The 20,701-nt window shown below is 39.3% G+C and overlaps 1 protein-coding gene across 3 annotated transcripts in view; it reads left to right on the top strand.

Moving 5' to 3' along the window:
- The window catches only part of prkcab (protein kinase C, alpha, b), a 110,503-nt gene that overhangs the window by 55,165 nt on the left and 34,637 nt on the right, over positions 1 to 20,701 (top strand). For all 3 annotated transcript variants that reach the window (XM_015048230.1, XM_015048221.1, XM_015048239.1), the window contains 2 exons: positions 16,965 to 17,076; positions 20,415 to 20,543. In XM_015048230.1, coding sequence (XP_014903716.1) covers positions 16,965 to 17,076; positions 20,415 to 20,543 — 241 coding nt within the window. The remainder of the gene's footprint in view (positions 1 to 16,964; positions 17,077 to 20,414; positions 20,544 to 20,701) is intronic.

The following is a 20,701-nucleotide window of genomic DNA, read 5'->3' as shown; positions in this document are numbered from 1 at the left end:
AATCAATTTTCTCCAGGAGGCGCCAGGGCTGCGAAGCCATGCTGAGAGCCGTGTCTGCCTCCGTCTCTCCAACAAAGCCACAGCGGTTTGTGCTGCTTCACTGGCGATGTCACCTCACAGGTCCTCTCTCGTCTTCCCTCATCACTGTTTCCTTCCCTCTCTCCCCACATGGCTCATCAAACACTTGAAATAGGGCTGGAATAGAAAAAAAAGTAGCTTATAATTGAGAGATTATGAGGGTGTCTGTGTGTGATTTAGTCCTGAGTGCATCACCAGGGGGTATTAGGTCACTTTTGGAGGCGCGGTTACATGACTCCTACTATCTTTAAGGGTAGTACAATCTGTAGACTTGGGGAGTTGCACCATTCCCACCCTCACCTGATCTCATTTGGTTTCCGTGTGCTCCTGTACCTCTCCAGAAGATTAGATTTCAGCTCTGCCACGAAATGTGTGAACAGATAGGGAAATACTCCCAGACGATGTTACAGGCTCAGGCAGATCTATGTTCATCTTTTCTCTGGTCTCCTGATAATTGTCTAACAACTGGCATCACTGCTGAGATCAATTTTTACATTTTTGACTCTCATTTTCAAGTTTCATGGCCCTTGAGCAAGGCTAGTTTATATACATATAGCACTAAAAGACACTAAAAACGCTTTACATTAAATCAAAATAAGGAAATCCTTTAAGCTTTGATAACATTGCAAAAAAAAAAAAAAAAAAACCTTTGGTCATTTACTCTATGATCAAGCTAACAGTTCATTATTGAGACTGATAAAAAAAAAAATCTGCAGAAAAAAGTGTCATGTTGTGATGTGAATTCGGACCCAAATGCAGCAGGCGAGGAACCAGGAAGTAGGATGAAGATGACTTTAACAGCGAATAGGCAGCTCATACAGTCCAAGGAATATGCAGCGCGGTAGAGCGGAGGCTAAGCTCGGCAACGGAAGCAACAGTACAGGAAAAAACTGACGAAGGGAGTTGACGCCGTCACAGGACTTAACCAGTTCAACTGAGACGACGAGACAACAGACCAAAGACAAGACAGGGTGACACGACTACGATCCGACAACAGACAAAGACAACAGGTGGACTTAAATACACAGGGAGTAATTAGGGAACTAGACACACCTGGGAAACAATTAGGGAGGAGACAGGACTCACAGGGAACAGGATCAAAATAAGACAGAGAAACCTAAACTAAACATTCAGACAACTCAGAAAAACCTAAATCCTGACAAAAAGTTGTTTTTAGTTCTGATTTAAACATCTCAGATTTTCAGGGAATTCATTCCCAAAACCTTTACTAAAATCACTTACTTGATCCAAAATATTGCAGTAGAAATCTCATTTGTCTTGCTTTTGCGGCTCTTCATTAACTCCCTGAATGATCTACATATCTATGCTAAGCTCTAAGAAGTCCAAATCTATCTCATATTAAGGATTTGATTGTTCCATATGTTCCCAACAGAACAGTTCACTATGAGACTGCCGTTTTACTTCTGCTTCCCATCTTTTTTGAAAAGTGCTACAGTTTCAGTCATACTAGAATTTCACCTAATTTAGTGTGTCGGCTTTTGATGCGCCACCGACACAGGTCCAACCTACTAAAGTTTATGTTCTCATTTTTCGCTTTCCCTTTTTACTCGCGTCCATTCCTTTTCCTCTTTTATTGGCCTGTGTGCCTGTGTGCGAACTTGCTGACGCAGACCTTTCCCCAATAGTACTCCCATGTTCAGCAGCAGTGACAGTAGTGACGGCCCATCTTAACGATTACTGGGGCTGACTCATCTAACACCAACACAGGGAGTAGAGGAGGATAAGAAATAAGAAGCAAAAAAGAAAATGAAAATAAAAAAAAAAAATTTCCCACTTGAGTTGTCACTTTTTTGATAATTAAAGGCCCTGAGCTGTTGGGAATGCTCCTCAGCCACACACAGTGAATCCCTTGTGTGTCAGGAGTGGGTGGACGTTAGTGGGAAACCTTATGCCATAAATCTATTTTAACTGCACGGACTGTACTTTCTAATTTATCTGTCTCCAGCCTGTTTCTGTGCTTTGTCTTCTCCTTTCGGTCTGCTTCTCTTCTTCCCCGGGTTTCTAGCAGAACTGCGCTCTCTGCTCATTTTGCCTCCCGACCCCGACGTTCTTCCTCTTTAGCCTGCTGCTGCAGAAGCATGGGAGCACTGTGGCTTCATTAAGATGTCACTGATCTCTCCGGCTTCAGCCGGGCCCACCGGGTCATTAGTCAGCCATGTTTGAGAAATACAGTCTCAATAAAATAGATTAGACTAAACCTCCAAATCTTTAATATTTTCCTAATCCCTGTATTGTAGTGGAGGCTGTGTGAACTCAGCCTGTTTTAAAATCGGTTTTATTTTTTAGTCTTTAATGAAAATATTGTTTGCTTTTCCTCTAATTTGCTGCAAGATGTTTGTGTAATAATAATAATAATAATAATAATAATAATAATAATAATAATCTCATCATTATTAGAATTTCTATGTGGGTTTTATTACAGATTTTCTTTTTTCCATTCCTCAGATTTTTATTAATTTTCAATTAAAAATAAAAAATTTTGTGCTTTACTCTTCACAAATTATTCTTATGATTTTGTCAAGGTTATGTTATTTTACATATTTCTGTATCAAAAATCGCATATGACTGTCTGAGATTCCCCAGCACTTTATTGGTCACATGTACAGCAGCAGATGGACTCATCGCAATTAAAGCTTATATGTTTTCTGCTTACCACTGTGTTTGTCAGCGGCGATTGGTGTGTCCAGCGGCCCATTTTACCAAACCTAAACCTGTTTTATCTCAGCTGTGTCATGTGGCCTTGTCCAGCTATGAGAGTCGTACATATGGATAAGCCAGCTGAGGATGTTCCCGTATCGCTACCACTCGCTGGATTAGCAGCCCGCTGACAGGCCAGCTGTTGAACTTTTGCCCCGATCTTAAGGCCGCTTATTTCTCAGATGATGTGAAAGCAGTCAATCATCAAGAACTGTGTAAGCTGGATGTAGCAGAGTTCCCAGCTGGGTTTTCACCAGAAATACAGAAACCAACATTAGCTATGAGAGGAATAGTGTCAGACAGGCTTTCATATCCGCGTGCACAGAAATGATGGAGGTGCGCAGCTGTAATCTGCTGATTTTTTTGTTATCTTCTTCTTTTTGGATGCCAAGCAGAAACATCATGAGCTGGAGTGGTGTCTGTGCCAGCTGGAGAGCATCTGACATAATCCAGATGTCAGATCCTGCATGCTGGTGCATGCAGGATCTTTGCAATCACACCAACACCCTGGATATCAGAGGGTTTTAGGACAAATGGCATTACACCAAACACGGAGAGACGCATTTTGGAGGATGAAAAACAGCAGAGCATCTGTTTGCGTAACGTGACGCGGGTTTTTTTTTACTTAAGAAAACATTTTTTATATGAAAACGTTTAGTAGCATTTATGTCTTATATTTAAGTATTTCTCTAACCTATTGAAGTATTTAGTTGTTAAAGCTCTCTTTTTAAAAAAAAATTTTTCAGCACTACATCTTTATTTGGCAGGAAATGTCAAATGCAAATGAGCATGTGTTCACTGTTTGCAAGCCATTCTTTAGCTATTAAAAAAAACTGATTTTGCTGAATTTGGATTTTTTATTTTTTTGTATGGTATTGTCTTGCTAAAATAATAACAAATGTCTTAAGTGTCTTTCAAACATATTTTTTGCCCCAGGTTGTCTCTGAGGATCACCATCTCTTTAGTGTTTTTACTTGCAACTCTTATGTGCAACTATAGGTGGGGTTATTACATTGTGGGATTTGTTTGTTGAGGTGCAGCTGTGCATTTCACACTCATCACCGCGGCAGATATAGGATTTACGAAAGGCTTAAAGATTTAAGCCGTTGGGAACGACGAGCTTTGTGCTATTGAAACAACCTTGTTGTGCCTTTTTTCAGTTGAAATTTGCTTTTGGTCCAGTTACCGTGTATATTGGTTGTAATAACTATTAAGAAACAGGTTATTATGTGAGAGGATTGAAATATTGATAACTATTTGATTTAACACAGTAACTTTCAGTTGCATTTAATTACGTCAAGACCATTTTGTACATGCAAAAGTGGAACATGATGTAAGGATTGACTGACAACCAAGCTCTACACAGAAACTCAATATCACATACCTAACATCCACTCATACATGACTAGAATATTAAGAATATTTTATTGATTAAGCGAAACACTGTTGCACAAACAAACTGGAGTTCATTTTTGCTGGACGGACTCTTTGCCAGTCCCCAAAACCTCAACTGTCAGAAAAAAGACAGATGATGTTGTCTGCACACATCAAACTGTACACAACCTCCTATGTGTCACTGTTGACCTCAGCAGACATTGTAGAGGACAGATCAGGAAGACCTCTCGGCTCAGACACTTATAGGTAAACTGCAGCGTCGATAAATTGTGCACTTGTAGAAATAGGATTATTGTCCGATGGATGACGCCATGCAGAGCAACCACATATGCATGTGAACTGTTGAAGTCAATTATTTTTTCTTAAAAGTGAGGGGACAAATGCAGAGCAAGCAGAATATCCAGAGTTTGCTGAAAAGTAAACATATCTGTGTTTCATTACTAATGGACACACATTGATTTGTGTGTGAGACTTGAATCATGTCTCATGACAGCAGTGGCCAGTAATTTAGTATTTTTTAATGGCTTGTTCATATCTCTTTTAGGATGTTCAGCTGCAGGGGGACTATTCAGAGATGAGATTTTTTTTTTATATATATATATTTTTTGTAAAAACTATGAATCCCCATTTGTGATAGAATGGTGTCGGAGCACTTTCATAGAAATCTTTGGCATCATATTTGATGTTGGTGCTTTTTTTCACTCTTGTTACCCTTTATGGATGTTCACATCAGGGTTTAAACTATGCGTCGCTTAAATATAGTTTCCACCTGAGAAGGCCTCCTGGGACTTGTCCTCATTGTTGGTTTCTGTACCCATTTCACAGTGATTAACACACAGGTACATCAACAGCCTCTCGACCACTTCTCTAGGATGAGAAAACCTTAATAAATACACTGAAGAAACTGGGCTAAGAAAAAAAAGAGCTGCTGAGGAAAACAGGTGACAGATGAGCCTAGAAGTTTGCTTCCTTTCTCTTTTTTTCTTTCCTCAAACTTTAATGATGGCTTGCATTTTTTTAATTAGTTAGCTTCTGTTCTTGTAAAATGGAGACCACGGTTCCAGTAAAACAGTGTGTTTAAATATTAAGCGCTGAACTGAAATGGGCGTAAAAGCAGCAAAAAAAGTGAGCAATTATTTCATGGATATTCTTAGCTATCAATTATTCTCTGCATGTGTGCTTCTGGACTCATTATTTCCAGCTCCACCTGCACAGAAACTGCTTGTCTTGGTTTGCTCTCTGTTCTTCAGTTTTGCGGTGTTTTCTTTCAGTTGTCTAATTAACTCTAAGGATTTTTTTTTGTAAATAATGTTAGGATTTTCTTTTTAGTGACACACCAGGAGTTATCCGGTGTAAATGATTTTAACCAGCAGAGGAAAACAGTGGATTCCTCTCGTCTGGCATTTCCTAAAAGACAAGTGTAGAAGGTCTGGATTCAATTTTGTACTATTTAGCTCTGATAATAACGTTTAAGGTTGAAACAAAAATAAAAAAAAAAGGTGCACGTGTTTGTGAAAGAAGTGAGCCTACCCTGGAAATAGAAATGTTCTTTCAGCCAGTGGTCGTTATGTTACAGGTTAAAAATCAACTAGTAGAGACTTCTAGCATGACCCCTTCATTTGTTTATGTCATCATTAGCTGATGGGTATAAACACTAGGCCTACCTTTAAACTTTGGATGTGCTTGCTCAGGAGAAAGTTCATGGTTCCATCAGTGACTATGTGATCATTGGCTCTCTGTATGACAGTATTCTGAAATAATGTGCTAGTTCCACTTCTGTCTTTTATTTATTTATTTATTTTTTTATTTTTTTATTAGCTTCAATTTGATGAGAAATACTGTTATACTCCTACTACTAGTCAAATAAATGTCACCTTTTTCTGCCTGAGAAGTAAAATATTAACATGAACTCTGGAGACGTGTTTTGTCCTTCCACAGAAAACTAAAATGTTGCTTTTAGAAGGTGAAATATGAGATATTTCAATCTCACATGTGAGATTGAAATATTTTTATTGACTCCAACTGTCAAGCTTACTTGTTCCTAGTGTGATAATGAAATCTGCAGAGTGTGTGCTAGCAAATAAAGAAAAAAACCTCTATAAGAGAGTTCCCCTCTGATCCTGGTAGATTCAAACTTCACTCTCAAGTTACCTGAGAGCGAAAGCGGCAGCCGTCATCAGACCCCTACTTTCAGGGTGGGGTAAACAGGAAGTGATCACACTCTCACAGGTTAAAGACCCCCGCTTGGCCTTTGTATTAATAAATCCGACAAAGGCCACCAGACATCGAAGTACTTGCATATAAAAGCAGACCTCATATCTCAGTCAGGCTAATTAAAGGCTGTGTTTGATCATGAAAGCGGGGTTGCGATGAAAGGGTGTGTTCAGAGGTGCAGTCTGAATGCATCCCAACTCTAGATCTCTCCTCGACTCCTAATTAGGGCGCAACGGGGAGGGATTAACAACCCGACACCTGCGTCTGCTCAGTTCAGTATCTCTTTATCAGTAACCTTAACTTAAGTGTAGTTTTATGGTTACTTTAGCCTTTTTTCTCCACTTTGACGTCCCTCACCTCCAAAACAGATGGCAGTAGCGTGAAGTGTGGGCAGAGGGAGAGATGAGCATCATTTACTATCATAAGTGTGCGATGGGTCTGCTGTTAATGAGGGAAAGATTGGGTGTAAAGAGGTGGATGAGCATGTGGGATTCCAGCAGGCGAGGACATATTACCTCCTTCTGTGATGATACGGAGCTGACTGAAATCTCTAATCAACAACAGGACGACGAGACGGAGGGTTACTGTAAGCTGCTCGCAAACCAAGGGATTCCTGCACTTCCTGTTTTTAACGAGTCCTAAAAAAAATCTTTTGAGACAACCGCACTTTTGTGTAGTAGTTTATTTCAAAACGTCATACACCATTATTTGCATGACTATTTCTTTGAAAAAGGAGGTAGGCAGAAGTATAAACTGTTTTCAAACCGTAACTTTTTAATAAAATACAAAGATTGTCTTTTTTCCTGGCAGTGAATGACATGAGTGCATAGTGTGTATGAATTAAGCAGCAACATTAAAAAGTGGATAACAAAGTAAAAATAACCTGGTCATATCGTATAATAATATCTTAACTTGAAGCCATAAAGAGGCTATTCTGTAGCAGCTTTGTCAGGAAAGTGTCGGGGATCAGACTTGTGAGGGGCGTTTGATGTGCTAATATTAGGTGCAAGTCATCTGGTGCCTGTCAGATATCCATTTTTTTTTTTTATAGTTTCAGAAAGTACCTACACTCTGCAAACTCTATCTTATTTATCTGTCTTTCCATCTACTCATGTCCACCCTTTTTAAATCTGTTTTAAAATACTTCATAGATATTTTATCCTCTTATATTTTGCAGCAACTTATTGCGGGTGCATCTCAGTATTCTTAAAAACTTTGCATACAACCAAGAAAAAACAAAGTTCGTGCAATCCTGCCCCCTCCAACTTATAAACAGGCCTTACATCACATGCTAACTGCTTGTGCACTCCATATTTTTTTCTTCCACTCAATTTTCCAACAAATGTCCTTGGATAAAGCACTTTTTGGGGTCCCAGCTTCTTTAGTAATTGTCTTTTGTAGTTTAAACTTCTCATGGATGGTGTTTGTGACTTTCTGCTTGATAGCTATGAGGTCATTTTGGTATTAAAAAAAAACATTTTTTATTTGTCTTATGATGATTTTAGTTTGCTGAGAAACCTAATGTGTTCTTAAAAGCTGTAATCAATAACGGTATTACCTTACTGAGTGATAACTCACAAGTATCTCTTTGTGAATTAAATTAAAATGAAGTTAACTTGTTTGTTTAAAAATAGGAAGAACTTTTTTGTGATATCCTGCATGAATAGGTCACATAGAGGAAACGTTTCCTGAGCATTATTGCATATTGTAAAAAGACTGAAAAGTGCACATTACAATGATTGTGAATGACGTTAATTCAGAAACACAAGGTAATATATCATATTATCTGTTCATGTAAAAGAACTTCTGTCATGATCTGTTGGACTGAAGTCTGTTTGTGTGATATATTCAGTGTTTCCCCATGTTTTTGACGTTCTTGTGGCTGTTTTAGTGCCTCCTCCTTTCCACAGTGCTTCGGTTGTCTTCGTGATCCTTCAGCTCTGCATCAGTGTCCACTGCAACTATCGCACAGGGCACTTTCAGCTGCACAACCATGTTGTATTCCTGTAAACTAGACTGTGGATGATCTAATAAGAAAATGAAAAGCTCCTGCAACAGCAGTTCTCCACATTGTGACTGTCATTAGTCAGGCTTTCACCTGTCCAGCAGCTGTCTGCCATCCTGCTGGCTGAAGGGGTTTGGTGTTTGCTCACGACAGGGGAGAACGATTAGAGCTGTCGCATCATGTGTGAGAATGTTGTTCAGAGTGATGGCAAGGGTGTTAATCAGACAATAAAGGCAATCAACAGAAGATTCCTCTCAATAATTAGCACTTAAATGACACTTTAACTGTAAATGAGGAGAAGGCCAACTTCAGTCCATGAGAGCTAACAACTTGCAACTTTTAGATGCCTACTTTCTCCTCCACACCTAAACAAAAAAAGGCCTCCTTACCACGTCTTCTATCATCCACAGTAACATGTTGGATTCTCGTTTTTAATAAAATGCAGTGAGCTTTAACCATAGAATTTATTTTTAAGTAAAGCATCTCAGCATTTCCTCCTGTTGTTTTTCGAATGACAACATCCTAAAAATATTTTTTTAATCAATCCCTGCACCGCTTCGTGTTCATTTATATTCTGTTTTGGTCTGCTCACATGCATTAGGAGACACATTTGCATGTATGGCCATGCCGTGTTTGATATCGTAATGCATTTTGATGTTTAATTCACTAATGAGACCGGAAAGGCATGGAAATCAGAAAGGGCACAAAACGAACAACAGACGAAAGGAGCCCACATTCGCCGCCAGGAGGGCATACAGGCCATGGGCGGAAGCACACAAACACACAAGCATACCATCACTTCAGATAACATCAGCGAGGCTAGAAACGGCACAATATTAAAACACGGAGGCTCTCTGAGCACGAAAACAAGCTCGTCAGTTCGAGTGTTTCCAGTGGTTAGATCTGCCTTTAATTGAATGGCTTTAGATGGATGGTATGAAGGAGGCTGCAGGTGGGGAGGGACAGAGAATGAGATGTCATCTTGCTTACTAAATTGTCAGTTCAAGTGTAATTACAGTCATTGTTTGAGAGCTTAGATGAATCTAGTTACATTACAGTCGCAGCCGTCGCCTTTAAATTCTCCTCTTACGTGTGGAACGAAGGCCAGGCTGCTTTTAACTTACAGGCATTTCAAAGCTTCCATCATTTCTGCAATGCAAAGCTTTCACTGAATATACTCTTTATTTGTACTGTATTAGAATATTTAATGTCAGCTCTCCCATCTTTGTCTTCTTTTTTTTATTATTATTTTTTTTTATGTCAGCATCAAACAACTGATTTCCAGCTCAAAGCAAAGCATATGACGGGTGAAAACAAAACTCCCCCATGGGCTCAGGTGGCTGTGTACACTAATCTGGGTTTGAATCACCTGCTGGGTGTGTGCAGCCATGTTTGCGTATGAAAAGGGATGACAGATGTGTCCTGGTGAGTTATGGTTGTGTGATCTCATTTGACATTAAACACTTTGAGCTGTAACATTGCAAATCAAGCTAGATGATGAGTCGAATGTACAATTTTTTACAGAAGTAAATTTTCCCTTTAAATTCTCCATTTTTTTTTCTCATGTTAGAAACTTATCTTCAAACTTTTTTTTATTTTTTTATTGAAGATATAACACTGTTGTTGAACGAAAGCTGGGAGAGGTTCTGTCTACAGCTTGTCGCATGTAGAGAACACAGGAAACCTGTGGGAGAAAAGTGGTGGAAGCTGATTTCACAGTGCAACAGTATTTACATTGTCTGAACTTTTTCACAACCAAAAACGTCAACGTCTTTATAAACTATGTGGAGGAAAATTAACGCTGCACATCACCCTGAACACCATGCCACAGGTGACACGTGGTGGTGGCACCGTCATGCTGTGGGGATGTTTCTTCTGCAGGGACATGGTTGCTAGTCAGACGTGAAGAAAATGTGGGAATGTACAGCTTTAGCTGGAGTGGAGTAGTTAAAATTAAAGCATATTGTAGTACTGGAATGACTAATATGAAGCCCAAATGAAATTCAAAGGAGAATCTCCTAACAGGACTGGAAAACTGCTTTTCACAGAAACTCTCCAATCTGGGAAGAACAGGAAAAAATGTCAGTCTCTAGATATTGAAAGCTGCTACATTAAGAAAAAGACTTGTTGCTACAACTTCTATTATGTTAGATTGGCAACAAGCTTTAATTTGAGGCTTTTTTTTTAGCCTCAAATCTTTTGATTGGAATGAATCAAAAGACGCCTTCTTCTCTCAGCTACACTGTGGGCTTGTTCACTGACAACCACAATGGCTAGCTGAAAGAGTGTCAACTCTTGGGTTGTAGATTTGACGCCACCTGTACTTATCCACCCACATACACACATTCACACACACATCCTCATCCCTGAGGTCCATCTTTGTCATTTTCCCGTTTCCAGCTCTTCGACTCTGCTTTCTTCATTTTATCTGTTAAACTTAGGCCATTTGTCTTTCTCTTTTCACATCACTCTCTCTCAGCATCTCTTGCAGTTTGTGTAACAAGCCTCTCACTTTTTTTTTAAATCTTTTTCTCCCTCAAAGTAAAGTTGATGTAAATATAAAACATCCAGGCAAACTGCTTTGCGTTTTTTTTTTTTTTTTTTTTTTTGCTCACTGAGTGCATATTAGACAGTTTGCGCCCTTCACCGTCAGACTTTTGGAGACTCGGTTGAGGCTGAAGGGTGAGCCTGACTGCATTTGGTTGTTTTGGGTCGGCGCTACCAGCAGAGAATTTCTGAGGATCCTCTCGGCTAAAAACAACCCCGTTTAGTCATTTCATTCAGCCGAACAGCTGACCTTCAGCCTGGAGGGAAGGCAGCATTTCATCACATGTATCTAGCTCTCAGTCTGATCTTCATTCCTCTCTTCCTTTCCTTTTATCATCTCATTTATAAGTGTGGCTCTCTTATTGTCTTAGAACTGCTGGTCTGCAGACTTGCATGATGCTGTAAAGCCACTCAGTGATTTTCCTCTTGTTCTCACAGTTTCCTTTTTCTCCAGTGACTCTCAATCTATTGCTACATTTTCTCTAACCCATTATCTCCATGGCAACTATTCAGTTGTTCACTTTGCTTCCCAAAGGGCTTTTTTTTTTCTTGACACAAATACACAGAGTCACACCATGATCCTCATCTTTTAATTAATGAATGAATTTATTTTTTGTTAATCTGTCTCTTTTTTTTATTATTTAACACCTCGGCATGATATTTAGCAAACATGTATTTATCACAAAGTGACTTGATTGTGAAATGCACATAGTGCTTTGTAACAGTCTGAACTTTTTAACAAAAACGTACATGTATTTCACTGGGATGTGGGGTGATGGATCGGCATAGTGAAGTGGAAGGAAATGGAAAAACATGTTTGCAAATAAAAATCTGAAAAGCTTATTCAGCCCACCAGAGTAAGTTTTCTTTGACACCACCTTTTACCAGTGCCCCTTACTTTTTTGACCATTTTGCATTTCCAAAACAACTTAAGCTCAGTCAGATTGGACGCACAGCTTCTGTGAACATCAGTTCTCATGTCGTGCAAACATCCTCTGTTCGATTAAGGTCCGGACATTGACCGGGCCATTCTGACCTACTCTAACAGCGGAAAAGTTTGCCTAACAACGTCTGCACCTCAAGAATTTTGTGCAAACTCAAGGCCGAGTCTGACGAGGTGATTTGGACAGCGGGTCAGAGTGGCTTTACATGTAATTAAGCCCAGAAATGTTCATGTGCATGTCAGATTTAAGTTTAATGTGAATTTTACCTTAATCTTTGCATTAACTGTAAACAATATTAACATTTTGAAGTGACAATTATGGTGTTGAATTTACGCCAAAGATAAATGATTAAAATATCAGTGGAAACATGTAAAAGGTGGATGGATAGATGGGTTTTTTTTTTTCAGGACGATGTAGAAAACCAAATTTTAAAAGTTAGAGCACAAATACAATCAGGCTCAACTCAGAGTCCTTGGTTGTTTTCCCATTTATCTTGTTCAACAAACTATTTGTTCTTACTTGATTGCTTCAGCTTTTATTGCAAATAGACAATGTTAAGAGTTTTGTTTGTATTTAAAGAATAAATTAGAAAGAGAAAATCAGACCTAACTGAGTAGCATAAAAAAGTACAGTAGTTTAAAACACTTTTTTAATTGTGTCGCCTGTTGAAAGTTTTGTCTATTAAAAGAAGCTGAATCTCAATTGTCTCTCTACTTTCTAATTTCCAAATGAGACTAGATGTGCACTTGAGGAAGGATCAGCATAGAGGTCATTGACCTGTGAAATAACTGTATTCAAATTGCCTTTCTTATACATGTGCTAAGCTCATGTGTGCTGCACAGAGGGTGTTCTGTGCTGATTTAGCTCCATTACTGATATCTTCAGGTTTTCAACCCGCAATTGTTCATATGATTAAAGGTGAAAATCTTATAGAGATCTGTTGTTTGTCAAATTAGCAGCTCAGAATCCCACACAAAGAAGAGCTGAAGAGCAGAAACGGAGCAGCTTCAGTTTAAAGGTATTCTCAAAACATCCGTCTTAGCTGTCAGGGCACACTGCTGGCTCAGTGCACGCACATATTTTTCTATTTTTTTTTGTTCTGAAATCTCCAAGAGGAGGAAAATGGTGAGCGCAGCAGTCTTCACATGCAGTTCATTTAATTTCCAGTGGGCTGCCTTTGATTGGGGAGCGTGTTTTTGTTTTCTTTTTCTTTTCTTTTTGTTGCAAAAGCACGCTTTTTTAAATCTCAGTTGTACTCATTGGAAGCATACCCTCTCCTGCTGCCAGTGTTTTACATTTATCGGTAAAGAGTTTTTATTAAGGAAGGAAATAGTTTTCATGTGATGTTGGGCTTCAAGCACTCACAGACTGGATAGGTCTAGAAAAGGCAATCAGAAAAAAAAAAAAAAAGTATCTACAGTTTTCTCATCCATTCATCCAGCCATGAAGCAGATGTTAACTCAGCTTTAGATAATATCTCCTCATCACATAAATCTTTAACTTGCCTCTTTATGCTAATAATGTCTAATTATCAGGCACTGACAGATAATAGCACATTGGCACATCTGTAGACGCCTGAGTAAAATTAGCCTGAATAATGTTTGAGTCAGTGTGCTCGACTTCTTCCTCGTTCTTCTGCATGATGTGGCCCTTGTTTCCCTCGCAGGGCTCATCATCTCGCCTCAGTGCAAACCGTGTCACAGGTTTGTCTGCTAGCATCTTACCCACACAGCGTGATGCCCTGTGTTTGAGTCATTGAAAGGACGTTTCAGGTGAAGTTGTTTTTAATGTGACACTGCAGCGGTTTGCAGGCATGTGTTTGTAGCTCGCATTGTCGCTGCATTCATACTCGTGATTAGGTGGTATTAAACAGTCAAGAACTGTTGCAGATAAACAAACAATAATAGTAGTGTGTGTAAATTGACACCACAGCAGAAGCACATTTCTTCCAGTCTTCTTATCCTTTCAGTCCCTAAAGCATTTTTTCCACTGATGGATGACTGAACGTTTACAAAATGCCTCTAAGAAGTAAACTATGTTCTGTTCTGAGCATTTGTGTTCATAGGGTTCAACAGTTTCAAAAGAACAACGAAAGGGATTATATTCAATAAAGTGGCATGAATAAAAAGGCGTTATGATGCTAGTTTAACAGCCCTGATTCTGGACCAGGGCTGTTTCAAATGATCTGAATTGATTTTATCCAATCACTAAAGTTTGGCTGTCAGGTATAAAATGCACCAGCTCTATCATAAAGCTCTATCATAAAAGAAACTATGCTATGAAGCTTACCAGAAATCGCCTGTTCTGTGAACAATCATTCCCCACTGCATTGAGGGAGGTGCAGAGCCAAAAGAGATGGTTTTAATGCCTTAAACGTTCCTGTTGCTCCGACTTTGATTGCTCAGTATTTCAGAAGAGAAATCCATCGCAATGGGACAAATCCCAGACACAACACTGGAGGTAGATGAGAATCAAGAGGAGTGGCGTAAGGCAACATCCCGGCTAGTTTCACTGAGGATCTTGTGTAATTTACTGAAGGTTTTAACACGTAAATATTAAAATGTACCACTAAGCCAAACAAACACATTTAAGATAAAAATGTCATTCAGTCGCTGCGTTTGACACAAATATATGAATTTGCAAAGCATCTGCATAAATAGGAAGATCATTTTGTTCAATAATCATGTTTACCGTCTCTTTATTTGCTTCAACCTGAACTGTGTTTGTTTTGTTTTCACCATACGCTCCCTGCTTTGTGTGCATTGCACAGAAGAAGCTTTCCCATTTGTGTAAAACTGTAGATTAGTTTTTATGGGTAAGCTGCTAGCATTATGAGCCACTTACACAACTCACAGTGTGCTATCGAGTGTGTCATGAGCTCTGTGCTTATTCACAAATTATATCCATTAACAGATTCATTGTTTTACTTTATGGGCTGTTGCTATAGGGGTTTCATGCTTTTATGTTCTAAAACCACATGTGTTTTTTAGGTTACTAGTGAAATATGTGTTCATAAAGCCACACGGGAGCTTGTATGCAAACGCTTGATAAACAGTGAGGGATTTGCAACAGTTTAATAGCTGTCAATTTTCTTGGAGGAAGCTGAGTTTAACCACAAAAATGTCTCAGAAAGTCAATTATGAACCACCAGTTGGTTGTAAAATGACTTTCCTAAATTTGTACGTTTATATTTATTTGTATACTTAGTTGTGTATGTGTTAGTACAAAATATTTGCCTTTTTCACTGTAATATCTAAATGACATACAGGTCATTTGGCATTTTCTAAATGTCTTCCCAAACATAAAAGCTCCAGCACAAATTCTGAAGAAAATGCATGCTGGCATGCACACTCTAACACATGCTGAAGCCCTGGGCTCTGCAAAGATTGTATCTCAAAATGCATTTTTCTCCTGTCGAAGACTCACAACTAACTCCTCACGGTTCATTTTATCCAAGACCAAAAGCAGAAAAACAGACAGTTACTGAATGTGAAGGGAAGACAACGTTGCAATAAACAGTGCAATAAAAGTTTCTAGGTCTTCATGGTTACTTAGACAAGTGAGTGAAGAAATGTTTGAACACAAGCCAAAAAAAGACTCTCTGTCCTCTGCTCCTCAGGCCCCCAACTGGACACATTTCACTCATCAAGTTTCGATTAAACGAAAGTCGGCGTTCCCAAAATGAAATGCTTGGTTAATACGATTCATGAGGGAAAACTGTGGTCGAAGGAGCACGACCACAATGAACACTTAAAAGCAAATACTGGGGGAATAGAGTAAAAAAAATAAGATGTTCCCAAATAGAGTATGCTAATAAAAGTTTTCAGAGAGCCTCACACTCCTGACTCATACCCCTATCTGTCAAAACGTAGTACTCAGAAGTCCTTTCTCTTTAAAACGCTGACATTCCCTCGACGTCTCCTCCTCTACCATCCCTCGGTCCCACTCTCTGACATCATGTTGTTTACCTAATGCAGCCGGCTTGTGGAAAAAAAAAGGCCCTTTTCAGCGACGTAGGCTTTCTTACTCAGTCGGTGGCCTGTATAATTACACATGCAGCCGTTCTGACACAGTTCAGCATGATGGAGGCGACGCTGATGGGGGTTTATCCACCCTCATTTGCAGGGCTTTAATTAGAGCCATGTTTGTTTTGCAGTGATTGCAGAAATTAGCTAACCTCAGCTAACACAGTGCAGGCAGAAAAATGTATGAATCGGTCCATTGCAAATGAGACTAAGCCATGCTGATCAACGGATTTTATAGCAAATGTTTCTGAAACACTGAATATTTGTTTTTGTGTAGCCGAATGTATGCTTTCTTCCTTTCTTCCTTCCTTTCTTAAGTAAATTAAGTAATATTTGCCCACATCACCATATTTTCCCTTTTTTATATATAGTTTGTGTTACTTGTTTCTATTTGATGTGTTCATAAAATACAAAGAACCACGTTCCTGGATATTTTTTTCACACAATGCATTTGTATTTCCCAAACTCTTATTTTTCTGAAGACTTTTTTAGCATATGTTCTCTTCAATGCTTCCTGTTTTTCAGTCAGGATTAATGTGGACCAAAAATCGTTACGACAGAACTGCATATTCTCATCTAGGCTTTAATCTTCCTCAAAAACACAGGCTTGCTTTTAAACCTAAAGCTGCTGTACCGCACTCTGTCTCCACTCCGGAAGCTGCTCCCCTCCCCATCTGAGGGGAAACTGTCACAGGTGGTAAATATAAAATGCGTTGCTGCTGGTGCACCACTCTGGGAATGTCATCGCAAAAACAGATTAGAAATTCTGGCAAGCTGGTGCTGATAGGCTTCCTCGGGCTCGTGTGTTGAGAAACCGAATGTAAGTGGAGCTCATTTATATGTAAAAGTCCCTCAATCCAGTTTTAACTTTCCCTGTTATCCTTGTGGGAGTCTCCTTTTACGTCATGCTCGCCATGTGGTTTCAGGGATGAAAACAGCTCTCTATGTGAGTCTTTTGAGACTTTACTTGAACCCTAATTCAGGTTTATAATATCTTGTTCAATTGTTCTTTTTGTCTCGTGTAAATTTTCCCCCCAGGACCCCAGAAGCAAGCATAAGTTCAAGATCCACACATACGGCAGCCCCACGTTCTGTGACCACTGTGGATCGTTGCTGTACGGACTGATCCACCAGGGGATGAAATGTGACAGTGAGTGTTACTCCATCTGTGTGTCTGTTCGTGTGTGTGGGTGCACCTGTGTTGAATATGCTGCACTGCTTTTCCTTGAGCCAGTCCTAATGAGAACAGATGGGAATAGCCCGGTGCTGCAGCCCACTAAGAATTCACCGCTCTGCCCCACGGAGACCTTTATGTGATCCCGTTCCTCCCACACACTCTCCACTTTTGACTTTTCTCCACTGTCTTCGGCTATTGTGAAACTACCCGAACGTCCTCAATTCTCGAACCGAAGTCATGGTTTTGCCCATTTATTCCCCATTCTTTATTTTTAAGCTGATCAAGCTGATACAAAATCCTGAAATATCTTTAAATGAAGCTGTTGACAGGTGTTCCACAAGGACCTTTTGTTGGACTTAACACTTTCCATCAACAATATCCCATATGTACAGTGATGTGAGAGTATTTCTTCACTATAGATTTCTTTTCTTGTAATGAAATGCATCTTAATACCAGAGAAAGATAACCCTCATGAATAGAAAAATCACGTTTCATTCGTCCATTAGACAGCCTGTGTCTGGGAGAAAATGTAATTGGTACCCTTTGTAAAATTATAGGTAAACTTTTTTGGCTAAATTTTATTAGCAACTCAGAAGTAATTTCTATCAGACTAGTAAAAACAAGAAATCAATTATGCAGGCCTGGTCTAGCAACATGAAATAGGAAAAAAGTTACATCTATCAACCTACAAAGGGCTTTAAACACATTACTAAGACGTTGGTACTCCAGTATATGTAATTATTATTCCCAGAAGTGACTGGCACAGCAGAACAACATCTAAAGCGCTGTCAACCTCAGTTAAGGTTAGTGCTCACGATGTAACAAGAGTAAAAAATGGCATCCATGGGAGAGTTTCAAGGCCAAAATCTGTGTGACAAAAAAAACCACCCTGAGACCCATCTAACACTAAAACGCATCTTGATGATCCTCAAGGTTTTTGGGAAAAATATTCCAGACTTTTTTGACAAAAGTGCTACTTTTTGTCATGATCCGTGGTTTTCTGTGTGTTTTTGAGTTTTTCAATGTGTTCCTGTTTCCCTGTGAGTCTCTGTCCTGTCCTCCCCGTTGATTGCTCCCCAGGTGGGTCTCATTCCCTTTATTAACCCGTGTGTATTTATACCCACCTGTTGTCTGTGTTCCTCGTCGGGTCCTTGTCAATTGTCCAATGTTTGCAGTCTGCGTCTGTCTGTCCGTCTTCCCAGTTGTACTGGTTAAGTCCTGTGTCGACGTCAGTTCCAGTTGATTTAGTCTTCGTTGTCAGTTGCTACCGGTGCTTAGCTGCGTGCTAGTTGTTCCTGCCGTGCTGCCTGATTTGGACTATGTGAACTACATTCATCATTAAATTCATCTTCACCATAACCTGGGTTCTCTGCGTCATCTCCTCACCACTTCAACCCCACCCTATGACACTTTTGTATGTGTTGAGCAAAAAAAAACAAAACAAAAAAAAAACATCATTTCAGGAAAAAGAACAGTTCTCAGACAGTCATGGTTGATTTGCTTCTTTGGGATTTTGAGATACAATGTCCTTCAGTTTGTAACCTTAAACTCAAGCACACTTTAGTTATTCAGCATAATACAAAACACACCAACAAATCCACCTTTGACCTCTCCGATTGTGATGCCGTGACATTACGATAAACAGGCTTATGTTCTTCCTTGTTTTCACACTTGTGTCCTTCCTGCCTTCTTTTCTTCCTTCTAAAATATAACTTATTTGTCAGTTGCATCCTTTATTCTGCCTTTTCCACATTGTGTTTGAAGACCTAACTCTCTAACCTTCTGGAATCAGTCTGAAGTTTTCACATGAATACTCTGTGGGAACCTTGTGTGCTAAATCTTCATCACTCGCTCAGTTTCCTCTCACTTTCTGTCCCTCACTGTACCTCTTCTCTCCTGTCCTCTCATCTGTTGCAGCTCCATCCTCATCTATCACCCTGCCTCCCTTTCTCCTCCTTATACGTGGCACATCCATCTATGGGCTTCCAGTGGTGCCCTAATCATATATGGTGATTAGAGCACACTGGAACAAATGAACGTGAGGAGACCAGGGCTATTACAATCTGCTTCAACACATTCTGTCTCTCCTTTTCTCTTCCTAGCACGTCAAGACAAATGGATATACAAAGAAATGTGATCAGGATAAGATGTAAATACTGTAGATGAGCTTTAAATGAGGAATAAACTTATTTACATAGTAATATCTGCTGTGTCAAACCGAAACAAGAAAAAATAAAATGGCAACAATTATCCGAGCCTGTGCTGGAAAACCTCCCAGTGTGGATTGCCTGCACCTGTGCATTTCCAGGGTACAAATATTGGCAAATGTTGAGAACAACAACAATTTTCCCCCAACAGTCAGCAGATTTGATCTGCAGCAGCAGAGATGATTGCATCACAAGCGCCTCATAATGCAGAACGTGTGGGAATAACTTCCAGCTGTCACTTGAGGAAGGTTGAAACATTTACTAATCTGGGGATATTTTTGATTTGATAAACTTTTGCAGTCATGTACAGTGGGGTTTGTGTTTTTATGTTTGCTCCCTTACAAATGGAATGTACTCTCTCAATTTTTTTATTATACTTTAATTTTACCATAGAGAGATTGCAAAAAAAATAAAAAAAGAACACACAGCACATTAAAATGAAACAAGTAATTTCATGTCATTTTGTGAAATGAGTATTTGATTTAACTGTTACACAAGAATTTCTCTATTATTTTAGCAGACATTTATTTTTTAGATTTGTATGTTTCGCATATTTATCAATATGCAAAAGTTGACCTATCACTAATATTACATCCACATGCACTGTCAATGGTGCTGTGTTTTAAAGTTACCAAAATAGAAGATTTTTTATTGGCCTTGAAGTTAAATTTGTACAAGCCAAAGTACGAAACAAGGGTTGATGTTTGCCGACTGCAGGTTTATGATTTATTAAAGCTAAAATTTGTTTTTATGGTTTCTAAACTACTTTGGTTTAGCTTCCTAGTTCATTTCTTTCTCATAACATCAACCCTTCAAACTATTTTTGTACTTCCTCCTAAGAGGCAGAGAGTTTTCCTTGCAGCTTTTTGCAAATTGCATGAACATTATTAAACCCAGACAAATTTAAAAATAACCAAACTTTCTCTCTTCGTGTACTCAACTCTCCCATTTTATCTCAACAGCAAATGGATTTCCTTCAACTTACAACATTGGGAGAAAGAACCTGGTGGAAAAAAATAATTAAAAGATCGCACATGCAGGAATCATGTTATCGCACTCACCTGTAAGCTGAGTTGCTTGTTTTTGTCTTTTGCATTCCTGCAGCCTGTGACATGAACGTGCACAAGCAGTGTGTGGTCAATGTGCCGAGCCTGTGCGGGACAGACCACACCGAGCGTCGGGGCCGCATTTTCCTCAAGATCGAGGTCAGCGGGGACCGGCTACACGTCACAGGTTGGTTTTCATCTCTACTCACAACTAAGTCTGCAAAACAAACAAACAAACAAACAAACAAACAAAAAACAGCTGACTCTTAGTGTGACATTAGCCATTAACTTCCAGATGGGTTTGTAAGATGCTGGACAAAAAAATCTGGCTTATTTGCTCTTATT

The sequence above is a fragment of the Poecilia latipinna genome, unplaced genomic scaffold (genome assembly GCF_001443285.1).
Source record: "Poecilia latipinna isolate Pla-1442-1.1 unplaced genomic scaffold, P_latipinna-1.0 Scaffold42, whole genome shotgun sequence".
Classification (NCBI taxonomy): domain Eukaryota; kingdom Metazoa; phylum Chordata; class Actinopteri; order Cyprinodontiformes; family Poeciliidae; genus Poecilia; species Poecilia latipinna.
The sequence above is the reverse complement of the archived record's forward strand: the minus strand, read 5'-3'. Positions and strand labels throughout refer to the sequence as shown.